The 15280-nt window shown below is 37.8% G+C and overlaps 1 protein-coding gene across 3 annotated transcripts in view; it reads left to right on the forward strand.

Annotated features, from left to right (window-relative positions):
- The window catches only part of GRB14 (growth factor receptor bound protein 14), a 58341-nt gene that overhangs the window by 20183 nt on the left and 22878 nt on the right, over positions 1-15280 (forward strand). For all 3 annotated transcript variants that reach the window (XM_054277877.1, XM_054277878.1, XM_054277879.1), the window contains one exon: positions 12954-13110. In XM_054277877.1, the coding sequence (XP_054133852.1) occupies positions 12954-13110 (157 nt within the window). The remainder of the gene's footprint in view (positions 1-12953; positions 13111-15280) is intronic.

Genomic DNA, 15280 nt, shown 5'->3' on the forward strand with positions numbered 1-15280 from the left:
TAGACAGAGATGTATATGTGTATGTGTCTATGAGAGGGTGAGTATTAAGTGCACTGAGCTTTTTAAAAGTCCTTTAAAATCTCAGTGGTTTAATGCACTTGGCCATTACTTGTCCTTTGTATAGTTTGACAGGGTTTAGTGGTACAATTAACGTTGCACTTTGTCTCCTCTCTATCTTCAGTTCTTGAACAGATCTTTGATATGTTTTTTTTCAGTTTCTTCTTGCTTTCTTTGAACATCTAACATTCTTCATACAGTAACCAAGGAAATTGGCAGTGTTTAGTGCCCTACTCTGATCATAATCCTCTTCTGTGGGCAGAAATCCTTTGGAAAAAACCCAGTTTTTTCATCAATTGAAGAAAGTGCTTGGCCATTTTCTAGCTCTAGTACTTTAGTCTCCTCTTGAATAAATTAGGCTTCAAGAAGTCAGAACTTGACCTTCAGACTGTGTTATCTGGCCTTGAAGCGCATCAGGAGCTACTGCTGAATAGCTATTTTTGCTGAAGTAAACCCCATACCGATTATGCTGCATTGCTCTACGTGAAGGGAGAAACTCAACAAACGGCACACAAGGTGTTGGTGTGAACCTTATGCAAAAGATCAAATTTCCCTTACTTTTATGTCTGTTACATGTTACTTTCTACATGCATAAGCAAGTGCCTGAAAAATTAGAAAATTTTCTTTACTTTTGATGAACTGAAGCTACACCACTGAATGCAAAGAAAACTCATCACATTGAGGCAAGGAATTATTCATATTTAGATATGCTTTCTTCCTCATTTTCATGCAGTTGCTATAGGTACTGCCCATGCCCCATCTTCCTCACTCCTTGTTTTTCTGCCTGTTGGTCAGGAGCAGAGGCAAGACCAGCCCGACAAAACGACAGCTGCCTTAAGGATCTAAAGAAGTTATGACTGTTTATTCATGTATTTGGTTTGCATGGCAAGGTTTTGGTAACAGGGGGAGGGGAGCTCTACACGGGCGGTTGCTGTGAGAAGCTTCTAGAAAATTCCCTCTATGTCCAATAGAGGCAATGCTAGCTGGCTCCTAGGCTGACCCCATCATCAACAGTGATAGTGCCTCTGGGATCATTTATTTAAGAATGCAAAAAAGGTTGTTGTTCAACTGCAGCAGAAGAAAGAGAGAGAACATGTGAGAGGAACAGCCCTGCAGACACCATGGTCAGTGGAGGAGAGGGAGGGGGTGCTCCAGGCGCTGGAGCAGAGATTCCTCCACAGCTGGTGGTGCTGACAGGGTCAGACATCTGTCCCCATGTGGGACCCTGGGGTGTGCAGACCCACATGCAGACCCTTGGAGGCCCCAAGCCACGGCAGGTGAGTGCCCGAGGCAGGCTGTGACGCCTGTGGAAAGCCCACAATGCACAGGCTGTGGCGGGATCTGTGGGAAGAGCCCGTGCTGGAGCAGGTGCAGTGTGAGGAGTCCTCCCCCTGAGGAGGCAGGACCAGCAGAGACAGTCTGTGATGTACTGACTGCAACCTGTGTTCCTTGTCCTGCTGCGCCCCTGGCAGGGAGGAGGTAGAGAAAATTGGGAGTGAAATTGAACTTGGGGAGAGCGGAGGGGTAGGGAAATGTGTTAAAAGATTTAGTTTTATTTGTCATTGCCTTTTTGTGGCTTGATTGATAATAAAACTGGTTTCCCCAAGTTGAGTCTGTTTAGCCTGTGATGGTAATTAGTGAATGATCTCTCCCCATCCTTATCTTGACCCACAAGCTTTTTGTTATATTTTCTCTCTTCTGTCCAGCTGAAGAGAGAAGTGAGAGTGGCTTTGGTGGGCACCAGGTGTCTAGACAATGTCAACCCACCACAGATCAAAATGCCTCAACTGATAGAATTCTGTGGTAACGCTGGAAAGTTTAGCCCAGTTCCAGTCTGTCTAAGTCTCTTACATTGGTAGTGACTTTCTAAAATTTCAGTTTTGAAGTTGTCCATATTCAGTTGCTTTCAACCCTTTATTTATATTTACATTATTTCAAGGCAACCAGTTTTTCACAGTTTAAAGTAGTTATATAAGAACAGATTTACTCTGCTGCACTACAGTTATAATGGGTGCCTTGGGAACAATACAAAGCAAAGCAAGTCAAACTTGAAGTTGCACTTTTCAAGAATACACATCCATGTTCTTCACTCAGAGTTGTTAGGCTCTTGGCAGGTATTGCATATTTCATCATAGTTCTCATATTTCATCTCCTTTTTTTGCCAGATCCAAATGGCTGTCTTGGACTGCTGACCAATATCTTCACCAAAACTCATGCTTGTGCATCAAAAATGATAACTTGGAGAGACATCTTTAATTCCTTTCTCTCCCATTTTTTGCACATCCCTGCAGTTGCTACTTCTTGCAACTGGTGTTTTTGCAGATAGTTTTTGTTTGGCACCACTAAAATTCATATAAAGGACTGAGACCTGGGAAGAGGTGTTCAGTTTACACCCTTAATGCTTTTCCTTTATTTTCTACTAGAATCCTCTCCCCGCCCCCCCCCCCCTCCACTATTCTTTAGTGCATTGTGATTTCCTCATAGTCCTTTGATCACTCTTGTTGCCTATTGTATAATTTCTACTGACAACCTTCGCGCTAATGTAGTGTTGTGCTTTTTTTTTTTTTTTTAGGCCACTTGGACTGCTTTTCTGAGCTAGTCAATCCTATTCTCCAAGAGGTTAGCAATTAAATGATATCTAGACTGAATAGCAATTGGAGCCCTCAGCTTTTCTTGTATTGGCCCAAAAGCCAGGCTTCAATAGCTCATCATACCCATCAGCTGCATATGCAAGTCCTCAATGTTGTTATTTTTCCTTTGGTCCTGTTGATTGTAACTTGTTGGATTGGTGTCTGTCACTGTCTTTTTGGGTATCTGTTTGACAAGACTTGTAGGATGATCATAACAGAAATAAAATGCATATATTTATGGTAATATGAACATGGCTTGTGTGTGGGCAAGCGAAGCAGCAGCCAGACAACCCAGCAGACCTCTGAATGTAGGGTATCACAACAAGTGTAGAGATGGGAAATGTGCTGCTGGCTTCTGTTTTCCTGTGGGACTGAAGACTGCTCAGTCTATGTATCTCATTTTCATTTCAGAGCAAACGATTAGAGGTAAACATAATCAAAATAGACTAAATTTATGAAATTATCACCCGCTTTTAACTACATCACCTACTTATCTTCCTTTTCACTTGGTTCCCTTGTTTTAGTCTGCTGCACGTGGTGACTATTACACTTTTGCCAACAGCTACAGGAGCTGGTTTCCATGCCCAGATGCCCTTTGTCTTTTTCTGTTCCTTTATGGGTTTGGATTTGCCAACAAAACCTGCTGACAAATCTGTAATAACACAATAGTGTATAGTTGAAGGTTTTACATGGTTTGAGTAGACTTACTAAATTTACTGCAGGATTTACGCTTTATTTGGATTTTATGCTTTGGCCAGAGGGAACAATGCTATGTGAATGAAAAAAATGTTCAGAAGTGCTGAGAAATAAAATTTTCTGTCAGAATACCTATCCTACAACAGTTAAACTTTGCTCTTACATTCCACTGATGGCTAGAAACAGATACCCAGAGATGACAGTACTGGACTGGAAGTCTGACCCAGCAAAACAAGTTTTTTTGTCATATACCAAGTGGCAAAGTATTTCAGCATTGTAAAGCAACCATTTATTACAGTAGGTTACTCTACATGGCCTTTGTCATATTTGCTCTGGACATTCCTTGTACCACTCCAGAAATATAGAGAAAATTTTCAAACTGTATCTTTAGCTAAAAATCTAAACTTTGTTTTGTCTTTGAGTCTACATGATTTTCTCCTCTATATATTCTATATATTCAGGGGAATACACAGCTGTTATAGTTGATGATAAAGGCATTCTTCTCTTTTAAGCTGTGTTTCAGTTCAAGCCAAAGCTTCTGTTTAAAATGGCCAAAGTGAAAGAGAGTTTTAAGAAAAAAATCTGTTCTCCTTTTTTTTTTTCTTATTTAAAAAATCTATTTCAGGACTGCTGCAAAGGAAATAGGAAGCTAATTGGTCTCTTAACAGTGTTATTCAGAGACTTGGTCTTTCTCAGCTTTGCAAGAGATCTGCTCTACTGAGAAACCAGCAACATGGTGTGAAAAACCTGGTAGAAACAATAGGTACTTCTTTTTATAGCTGATATCTCTTCAGAAACATAGACTGCAGCCAGAACGCGGCAGTAACAGATTTGCTTTCTCTTGTGCTGGAACACAGCATTCTATTTATCTCTGACAAGCGAAGGATATGTTGGACAAACTGCACTATTAAATACAGAAAGCCTCATTTAAATAATGTTAGTGCCTTGACATAAATAGGGACAAGCTATACAAACATGAGGCTGATAACATTTTGCCCTCATCTTCGTTGTACACAGAATACAAAAACCAGAAGTATATTTTAGTGGCTTCATATTTAAATTCCTTTTTTCCTCTGTCTTCAGACATGACTCATTTTCTGTTCATTTTCTGTTTGACAAACTTTTTTTTTTAATAAGTGAAATATTAAAGTATCTTCTTAAGTCAGATACTTTGAATCCTCCAGTATGATTGTTCCATCTCTCTTTTTAAGTCCAGTTAGTCTAACTGGATGTTTTCCATCTGTCTATGCTAAGTGCATTCTATTTATTGCTTTTGTATGTAGTAAAATGTAAACCTGCATATTACTATTAAATATATAGAATCTATTTAAAGCTAGGACTTTGCAGGCAGTGTGGAAACAAAGGACTGAAGATAGTAATACCATAAGTTTACTAATAAGGCTAATATGCTGATCAGCTCCATTAAATTAACTTTTCATGAAGAAAAGTTCATGTGAATGTACACTTTTATTAACCTGAATAATCAAGTTTGGTCTGAATATTAATCTCTTTCAGTCAAACAACAAGATTTTTGAACTTTATCAGAAAAGACTTGTTTTGAGGGTAAAAACTCTTAGTTATTACCAAGGGGATTTTTGTACCTTGCTGGTTTTTCCAGCAATCTTCTGTGGATTTTATGAGAAATAATGAGGAAGATCTGAGTGAAAATAATGGGTCATAAAGCATGTACATTTAGCCAAAACAACTGAGCTGTGTTAGGAGGACTGTATGAACTGAACTCGATGAAGGAGCATTGTGATTCCAACACAAGAAGTGGTGATGCTTGGTTTAAGGGAGAATAACCTATGTACATTTACGCAGTGGTTGGATTACATTATGGTCTCAGCTGAGTTTTCAAGTTAATTTCCCTTGTATATAGAATTTTACCCAAGTTTCATGGAAATTTAACCTTTAATTAATTTATTTTTAGTGGCTAGGAAGATGTAAAACTCTCTTGGCTTCCTGATCATCCACATATTGTGATTAGATTAATTGAAAAGCCATGCATTCTGTGCACCGGAGTTGAGAGGGAACCTATGCTGGATTAGCTGTCTTTGAGTGGTAGTCTTAAGAGGACAGGAATAGGGAGCCATTTACCTTTCCCTGCACCAAGAAGTTTTACAAATAGCCTTGTGCCAGGTGTTAATGTATAAAGTTAGCATTAATAATATTTTAATGAAAAATAACTAAGACTTGTTTTTTTTGTGGCTAGTAAAACATGGTTCTTCCATTCTGATTTAGAGGGTTAATATGAGTAAGAGCCTGAAATGACTTGATTATAGATGGCTATTCTAAAAATGAACTGTGTATTGCAAGTTTACCTTTATTCTGTAGTCTATTTCTTCATAACTGTTTAATTTTTATTATAGCTCTTTTTTTGAAGGACCTGGGAAAAGTTATTGATACCAGTCAGTGTAAACTGCATTATCCCTCTGAGATTTTTCAGAATTATGATGATTACTCTAAATCCCTTCAGGAATTGCTATGAACAAGATGGAAAAAAAGTTTTCATAAATGTAAGAGTAGGTTTTCTTCTAGGAAGAGATAGATTTAGGTAATGTTAGTAGATTCTTTCTTAGCTGCCTGGTGGTAGGCACTGGTGACTCACGAATTTGCAAAGCGATACCCAAAGTTAATCTGCTGCAGTAGCCCTTGGGCTTTTCCACTTTTTCAGGTCTGAGCAGAACTTTATACTCACAGCAGAAGAAGTGATAGATGGAGCTTAAGCCTCCCTTTCCACTGGTGCTAGGATAGGCTGAGGTTTGCCATTTAAATGCTAGACTGTATAACCTCCTGTTAACTATTTGCCTTTTTTTTTCCAGTTTATTTCCATTTTAAACAGACGATTTTATTTCACCTATAAAGACTAGATCTGGGAACCTGTTCCATATCTATTGTGAATAATTAATGCTGATAAATGATTTAGCTTCTCTGTGGTGTTTTTATCTTGTATAAGTGCTCCTTCAACAGCTTAATCATTTGGCAAGTCTGCTAATTTTCTTTCATTTCTGATGTTCCGTGTAAGTGTATTATTTGAATTTTTTGCTGATAATATTTAAATTTCCTCACAACTTTCTAGTTATTTGCACACATCTTAACAGTTGTATTTGAAGTTTTTTTCACTGGCTTTGTTTGGAATCTCCATAGTTTGAAAAAGATTTTTGGTAAGGTAGATTAACTTGGGACTCCCAATTTAAACAAATTGTTTGATCTACCCCTACCTTTCCTTATAAATAATGTACATTCTTTTTAAGGAGTTTATTTTGTGTTTTACTTCTGTAGATCCCTTTGTATTTCTCACTCCTGATTTGGTCCTTTGTGGTAATGGCTGTTGATGGTGATAAATCTTTCACTTTATTTATTACTGCCATTCCTACTTACAGGATGTTGTACTTACAATGTTGCTGTTGCTATTTAATTCTTCAATTATTGTAATTTTTTGGGCCAAGTGTCATTTAATTATCATATAGTTTACAAGAATCTCACTTTCTGCTCTAAAAGTAGTTGTATTATGAGTTAACTTTCCAACACATGGCAGTGGCTTTTTCTAGACTTTGCCCTTTTGTTCAGTTTTATGCAGGGAAATGGAATCCTCTGTAACTATTTTATTACTATCTTTAACTACATTTTGTTTCTGTTGACCAATATTGTTAAATTGAATGCATCAATTTCAGGATTAAGTAATGATATTTGTATTTTAGCTTCCCTGTTGTGTCTTTCAAACTCTGCTTCTCTTCAGTTTTACTGACGTTGTCTTTGCCATGATTGCATGTCATATTGTCCTCATTCTGCCGTTTTTTCCAGTATCGTGATGAGATTGTCATAACCTTTTTTTGAAAGAACTTTGCTGGTATATTTTTACACATAGCCTATTATAATTTGGAGATCTGCATAATTTAACCTCCCTTTTTATAATACAACATATTTACACATCCAAAGCAGCAGTCAAGTGAGGAGGTATAAGTGCTCTACCAATCTTAATGAGTTCAGTCTGTTACCTTGCTGTACAGAAACAGATTTCACTTCCCCTGCCTCATGTTGTTAAAAGCAAAACTGAGGGACTAATGCTGCCTTGCCCAATGTCAGGTGGCTGTCTTTTGAAAGCAAGAATTGCCATTTGAAAGTAAGAATTGGACCTTTTTGCCTGTACGTAATAGAAAGTATTTTTTGTTACTTCTTTGCATTGCTATTCAGTTTGTATTTTTGGTGTAATTTTGTAATTCCTGGGATGGTCATGGGTGGTTGGATTGGGCAGGGTATGGAGTTTGTACCAGCAGTCTGAAGTAGGGGAGTGGCTCTGTGAGCTGCATCATACAGACAGTTGCCATAGTGCCATAGTAAATTCATTGCCACAGAAGAATATTACAGAAAATAAGTAGAAATTGTTTTAATTTATAAAATATGCATACTTTTAACATGAAATTTAACAAGCTTTAAAATAATTTCTAGAAGAATATTTAGGTCTAAAAAAATTTTTATGTTTTGAAGCAAGAACTTTTATTAATTGCTAGAGAAACTGACCTTGTCTGTCATCTTACATTGGAATAAAGGCTGGAAATTAACATTGTTTTTGCTCTTTAAAATGTCATTTTTAAAAAAGGTTAAATGATGGAAAAAGTATGAGGTCCTTCTAGGTTGTGGAAGGAGAGGTAGACCAATTTTCCTAGATTTGCTCTTCCTTCTTTGCACTTTGGTTTCATTACAAGACAGAAAATAGGAGCTGTGTTCCTTCTGCCTCTTGAAGCTATACTGTGTTCCAAATGAGAAGTCAAGATACGTACAATTAGACATTGTATGCACCTTTTTTAAATGACAGATGTAAATTTCTGGAAATTGCTTGAATCCTTTTGGCCTGGAAATTCTCCCTTTGGAGGAAATGTTGGAAGCTGACATTTTAACTGTAGATGGGGATATTTGAATGGAAAGTCTTGCATTCACAGCTGATAAAGAACACAGTAAACTTTACTAACATGCTATTTGTTTCTAACAACAGTTGTGACTTAATTTCTTAAATATTTTTATGAATGCAGAATTTAGCTGACTCTTACTAAACCAAGACAGGCTGTTGCTAGAAGTCATAAACCAGTTCAAAGTGCTAGAAGTTTCTAAGCACCTCCATTGTAGTTAAAATACACTCCAAATTCCTCTACCCTTTGCCAATATCAATAAGCAAAAAATTTGGTCTAGCAGGCAGAAGGGTTGGGAGTTGGAGAACAAATGCTGCAGGCAAAAAGCCTGATTGTTTAACTATAGAGAGGGGTTAGCAGAGTATCAGGCCAGATTTCAGGAGAAGTATGACACCCTGGGAGTGTAAGAATTTTCAAAGCCTGGTTTTGCATACAATAATTCTGCATTTAACAAAAATGTGTCAGAAATTATAATGTAATTACAAAAATGTGCAGTGTTTTATTTGGGGGAAAGGGGGGAATAATTTTAGAAGTCATAAGCTAAATTTAGGGGCTTTTATCTTTATAAATAAATGTGGCCCTTTTTTTTTTTTTTTTTAAAGGTGTTGACTACCCACTGTGTCAATGGTTATACAGAAGCATTAAGAATCACATAAATGTCAGGTCATATTGGTGTAGGCACCTAAATATGGAATCTGTGTGGTATTGGTTCTTTTTCTGTGGGTTTCTACCTGGCTTTTTTCACACGTTAGGACTTTGGTTTGAAATTTTAAATTCCTCAGTGCAGGGCATATGTTTGTGCTGTTTCTGCAGATTGGAACTTCCGAAACAGATGGCATGAAGATTCTGAAGAATCAGACTTGGACACCATCTCTTAAAAGTCTATGAACACTTTATTTAATTATTGTAGTGGAGATGACGGTTGGGTGGGGAAGAAGACTCGGGGGAGTAGAGTCCAGCTTTGCATCTCTTGCTCCTCCCTCCTCCCACACTGCTTACCTTATGTGCTCTTTTACTTATTCTTTTATACAATTGCTGATTTTTTGCTTCTTCTGGTTAGTTTTTAGTGTAAAAACTAGGGTCTTCTTTCTATTTTCCTTTATTAAATATTTGATTGTATTTTTCACCATTTATTTTACATTCTGAGTTCATTTGATTAGTGAGATATGAAAAATAATATATTTCATTTTGAAGCAACATTTCTTATAGTAATAATTTTTGGAGGGATAAAGATGCATCACACATAATTCTGGGATCTTGGCTGATTTTTAATATCTTGAAAATCTGAAAGAGAACATGTAGAAATGCTGTACCTCCTTGCCTGCTCCCATAGGCAGTGAAAATGATTAATGCTTGTCATGCTGAGCTTGGTGTTTTCCTCTTATAGGAAAATCTTGGAGCTGCTTATTTCTTACTTCCAGTGACTTAAATAGAAGCTATTGAGGTGTTTCTTTTTCTAGCCTTGGGAAGAACTAAAATCTCCTTGTATTTATAAACTAGACCGGAAATAAAATTTCAGTGCTGCTGAGACAAGTTTTTCTGCCTAGTAATAGGTATAGTCAAGGGAAGTGAAACAGCTTGCTTTGCTTTGGAGCAAAGTTTGAGAGTGTAGGGTATGAAAACTGTAATGAGAGCTTGGTCTCAATTAGCAGCTCTTTTCTTGTGTGCTACTTCTCAGACAAATTTTTCAGGGAAAAAAAAAATGGAAGAAAGTGGAGATGACTGGCCAGTCAAATACATGGTGAGAGCCACAATAAAAGTGGAGGTATCACTCAAGCTTACTCATTTCTGTAGGAAGTCAGCATAGCTGCATCTTTAGCATAACTCTGCCACCCTTTAATTCTCAAAGCATCCTCTACTTCTAGGAAGAGAAATATTGCAACATATTTCCAAGGAAAAATGGCATTTGGGATTTATCTTTTTTCATCTGATCCACTCCTCTTGGAATAAGTACATTCCTAGCAATCTTACAGGAGACTTTGCTTCAAACACAACACCAAGTGCATACTGAGCAACTTCTAATTAAAAAAACCCCCAAAGATCACTCTAAGTGATGAGATTTACACCAATTCGTTAAGCAAAATGTGTGACAGAAGTTGATGAGTGTCTATTAAGTGACTCTTGTCTCCTGCTGCATCTGAATCCCTTGCAAGGAAAAGAAAAAGTCACAGCATTTGTGTTTTGTAAGGTACCCCATCATAGCTGTGAGCTGGGGTGATGTGTTCTCCTAGACTTGAGCAGGATTTATTTCCCTATACTGAGAAAACTGAGTGAGAATACTCACAGAGAATATAAACTGGGTTTTTTCTCATTGGTTTTTTTGTTGTGTTGTTTTGTTTTGCTTTAGCTGAGCTCCAGTAGTCCAAGGCCACCTCCAAGGCTTCCCACTCCCTGAGCTGAATGGCCACAGGCAGCTCATTATCATGACTTGTGTTGCTGTCTCCAGCATTTTAAAAACTCTTTTTCTGTTTCTCTAGCAATAAGAGTGAAGTCATCTGCACTGCGACTCTTAACCCTTTTAAAAAGAATTTCTGTTAAAATATCCGTCAAGAGCCTCAGCATGGGCTGTACGTGCTCTTGCTGTAAAATAAGCATATCACTGAACTTGATGAGTGCCTGGGGAAAACTGCAGTTGCTGCTCTGTGCCATAGAGTCCCTAGCCAGCATGCTCATGTGGATTCCCACCCTGGCTTTATTGCAAGAATATTAGGAAACAGAATAGAATATTTCAGCTGGAAGGGACTTAGAACAATTGTCAATACTTGGAAAGTTAATTCAATTCTTACCTTTGCTTTCACCTTCTCCACTGTCTCTCTCCTTTCTGGCATTTCAGCCTGTAAAATCCTTTAGGTTCAGCCTGACATAGACTTGCTGGACAGACTAATGAAGCTGTCTGTGACCTTCAGTGCTGCCCGCAGTAGGACCTATTTTAAGGTGATGGGATGCTGTTTCCTCCAGTCACCCCTACAGCCCTCCATCCCATTCACAGTGCACCCTGCCAGACGCATCTTTTGATTTCATCTTTGAACCATTGTAAATATTGCAGGAATTTAAATAATTCATGCTAGTTTATCCCGAATAGCCAAACATGATTTCTGTGTGCCTGGAGTAGGACTTTGTGTGTGTGGAGCCAGGCTCTGCTGCAAGCAGGGTGCATTGCTGCTGGTCTCCTTTGCTTAGCAGTGGGAACGCTGCCAAAGCAGAGATGTCTTACAACACCAACCACAGCCATCCTGCATGGCTGCTTTGGCAGTATTAAATTCAGTAGCTATGTGGTCTTTTTGCCTTTTGGATTAAATGGAAATACTGGGCTTAGGCCTGTGGAAACATTGGATCTTCTTTCTCTGAGGGCTTCTATTTCCCTTGAGAGTCTCAGCTTTGAGGTGGTTGATTCATGTGTAGGGAGAGGGTTTTCAGCACTTTAGGGCATGAATTTAATGTTTGCCACATCCTGAAGACTGGTGTTGTGGCAAGGGTGGATGAATGTTGTGTGGGACTCTTGACCTGTCAACACTGATTAGGTGCAATATTAAAGCAAATTATCATGGGCTCCATACTCATTTAATGTGCAGGGCCAAAGTTTGGAACCAAACTTCTATAGGTCTTTAGTTCCACAGAAAAAATGGGTTTTTGTAGAGGAGTAAGGCCATCAGTGTGCTTTAAAATCTGAGTGTGATTTACAAAGGGAGTCCTTTTTCCTTGATCTGATGTTTGGCAAACATGAGTGAATGAACCTGTCTTTTTAAAAATTATTTTTGGATTTTTTTCTGTTAGTGGGAAGATGCAGGTGGTAGGAGATGCAGCTGGAGTTTCCTGCTCACTTTCCTACCAACTTCAGCACAAACCAGAGAGGGAGCTGCCTTGACAAGTTAGGGCACAATACATTGCTGCTTGTTTATTAGATGCTTGAAACGAGCGTGCCTTCGGTAAGGCAGCTGTTAGGAATGACTGACAGTAACAGGCTTGTTTGTCTTTAAAGTGAGAACTTGTATCTTGCTGTTTAATGAGGGATTTACAATGGTATTTAGGTTTTGCGCATAAATTTCAGGAGAGTTTTGTCTTGCTTTCTCATGAATATGGATAAATTCAATAAACTGAGAGGAGTATTTTGTCAGTTAAAAGCATCTTGGGCACCCTTTAAACTGAGGATGTGTGTGCAAGAATTCCAGTTCTTGCTTGTCAAAATTTGAAGCCACTCTGTAACATCTCCTGTTTTACTCTCTACAGAATTGTGAGCTGTGAGCATCTTGAGTCTGATTGCCATTCTCTGAACTAACTCCTTTATCAAATCCTTCTACAGTTCTGCAGTCGGAGAATTCTTGAGTTTCACTGTTTATGCTGTGTGGTTTCTTTTTCAGCTTATTAAGAATGTACAGTTTCACTGCATTTATTTATCTCTCCATTAATTTTTTTCAAGGTAAAGTACCAATCTGGCCAGTGTCCTGTGGCAAGGGATATCCAGTGGTCAAATTTAGTAGGGGAATTTGCTTGGCTGTTCTGTTCTCAATGATGCTATTGCACTAGAGAGGAATGGCTGCCTTTCATGTTGCACTCTGTGTGTGTGGGTTCTTGTCTCAGTCACAGAGCTGAGAGAGCAACATACATGGAGTAACTGAAGCAAAGATTAAACTTATGAATATTTTAGAGATTTTATTTATTGCAGGTAATCAAAGTGTATAGTGAAGATGATACTAGCAGAGCTTTGGAAGTACCAAGTGATATAACAGCCAGGGATGTGTGTCAGCTCTTGATATTGAAGAACCACTATGTTGATGACCACAGCTGGACTCTCTTTGAACAACTTACCCACACAGGTTTAGGTAAGACTAATAACATATAATGAAATGATGGTAAATAAGGTGCCTGGTTTTCATTTTCATACATGGAAGTACAATTCTAATAGAAAGGCTTGGAAGCAATATGATGGGAAGTTTCTTCTGATTTTTTATTTTTGGGGTTGTTGCTTCTGATTGTTTTTGAAAGCATAGGTATAAACTAGATTTTTTTCATGGTATATTTGCTTCACACTGGTTGATCTGCATCTGTATGAACAATTTGGAAGACACTAAAAGTTAAAGTTCTCGCTGCAAATTCTTCCTTGCTCTACCTTGTTTTTATCAGGCAGTTCTTTCTCTCTTACGGGTGGTATTTTCTGCTTATCTCTAAAAAGACTTGGGTTATTTTCATTGGAAATAAAATCCTGTTTGTTCCTAACACACCTGAGTGAAATATCTGACATCAGGGACTGAAAGAGGTTACACAGTGCTATTTTATCTTTACTATAGGATTTGGTTTTCAGAAATAATATCAGAGTGGGCTGTCAGTATTTTCCTTCACTACATTCACTTTGGCTAGATTTATGGTGAACTCTGGGATAGTGCTACTGCAAAAGGAAAACAAAACCATTCCTCCAAACTTCCACATAGGACCAGTGAACTGCATTGAAGCAATACCATGTGTAGTATTTTAAGTTGCTGGTAACAAGATGTTCTGAAATTCTTTCACTTTTTCAGTGTTTCTCTAGTGTAGTAAAACTTCTCTTTTTCTATTATACGGTTCAAAATGTGTAATCTGTGGTTTCAAAATATAACATCTGATCTCTGTTCCTTTTTCAAGTGTATAGGTGTATTTTTGCAGTATAAAAAACATAAGACAAATTAATTGTAGGGAGAAAGGGAATGTTTGCAGAGATGAAAAAAATGCAGAATACAGGAAAGACTTTCCTTAGCAAGAGAGGAGTTTAGAAGCCCACTGCTGGAAAGTAATAGAACTGAATCTCAAGTTAGACAATCTTGCTTTTACAGCACGGTATTTCAGTACTGTGTTGTGTATGCTTTTGATAGGAAATTATGTTAGAAAAAATCTACTAGAAGACAAATGCCAAAGAAATATGGTTATAATTTCACATCACTCAAAATTTCCATGTTATTCTTGAACTTTGGCACTGTACTAGAGCTAAAAAAGGTAGTACTTCTGCAACTTCAAGGGCAGTTCCATCTGCTAGTGCAAAGTGTGGCTTGAAAAAGAGGATGTTCTGGATGCCTTCCTGCATTCTAAAATACATAGAAAACTCCATGGAGTTCTTAATTCTCAAAAGAGACTGTGCTGCTACCTGGTAACTCCAGTGCTGTTGATTTAAAAAAAATGTACACACCAGGAACAAATATCAAACACCCCCATAAACATTCTCCCTGGCCACTCTCTCTTGCAACCCTCCCCACCCCCCCAAATATTTAAATATGACTAAAAACTATTGTTAGAGTCCCTTTCTTCCTCTGGATGTATCTAGGGAATCCAGCCTTGTGCATTTATTGAAAATAAACTTGACTGTGCATCTCTGACTCAGTTATGTTTATCAGCTGTAATTTGAGGATGAACTACAAAAGCTAAAACTGTTTTCTGCCCTTTTATACTCCTTTATCCTATGAAGGCAGACACAAGCGTTTTTCAAATTTCTTTTCATGCTTTGTAAAACTTCAAAGATATTTGTAACCTTTTGCGCTGAATGTATCAGCTGTAAGGTGCTTCCAACTCAGAGGAAGGTCAGAGTTAAATCTGGGTCGAGGTTGAAAATGACTGCTATAGAAGAAGAGGTAGCAAAATGGCTTTAGAAAACAGTGCTGTATAAACAGCAGAAGTGTTTTCTGTTTCCTGTAGTGTAGCTGGTGTTCAAGTAGTGTTCTAACTATTGAAGAAGATGCCTTTGAGCAACCATGCCACAACAATAGTGGCACTATTTCTCTACCTTTCTGTATTTGCACAGTACACTTTTTGACAAGTAGTGTGTTGTCTTCAATCTGGAGGATTTCTTGGAAGATTTCAATATCATATAATTAGTGAAATTGATTTTCCTAATATTCTGATATTCTTGAAATTGCTGAAGACCTTCATTCACCATGCAGTGTTATAATTGCTCCAGCTGCTTTCAATGTAATTCTAGAAAAAGGTGAATGCTTAATTTTAAAAGTAAAATAATTTCCTAGATTATGA

The sequence above is a fragment of the Melozone crissalis genome, unplaced genomic scaffold, assembly GCF_028551555.1.
Source record: "Melozone crissalis strain CALT ecotype California unplaced genomic scaffold, PUWL_Pcris_2 ptg000023l_1, whole genome shotgun sequence".
NCBI lineage: Eukaryota > Metazoa > Chordata > Aves > Passeriformes > Passerellidae > Melozone > Melozone crissalis.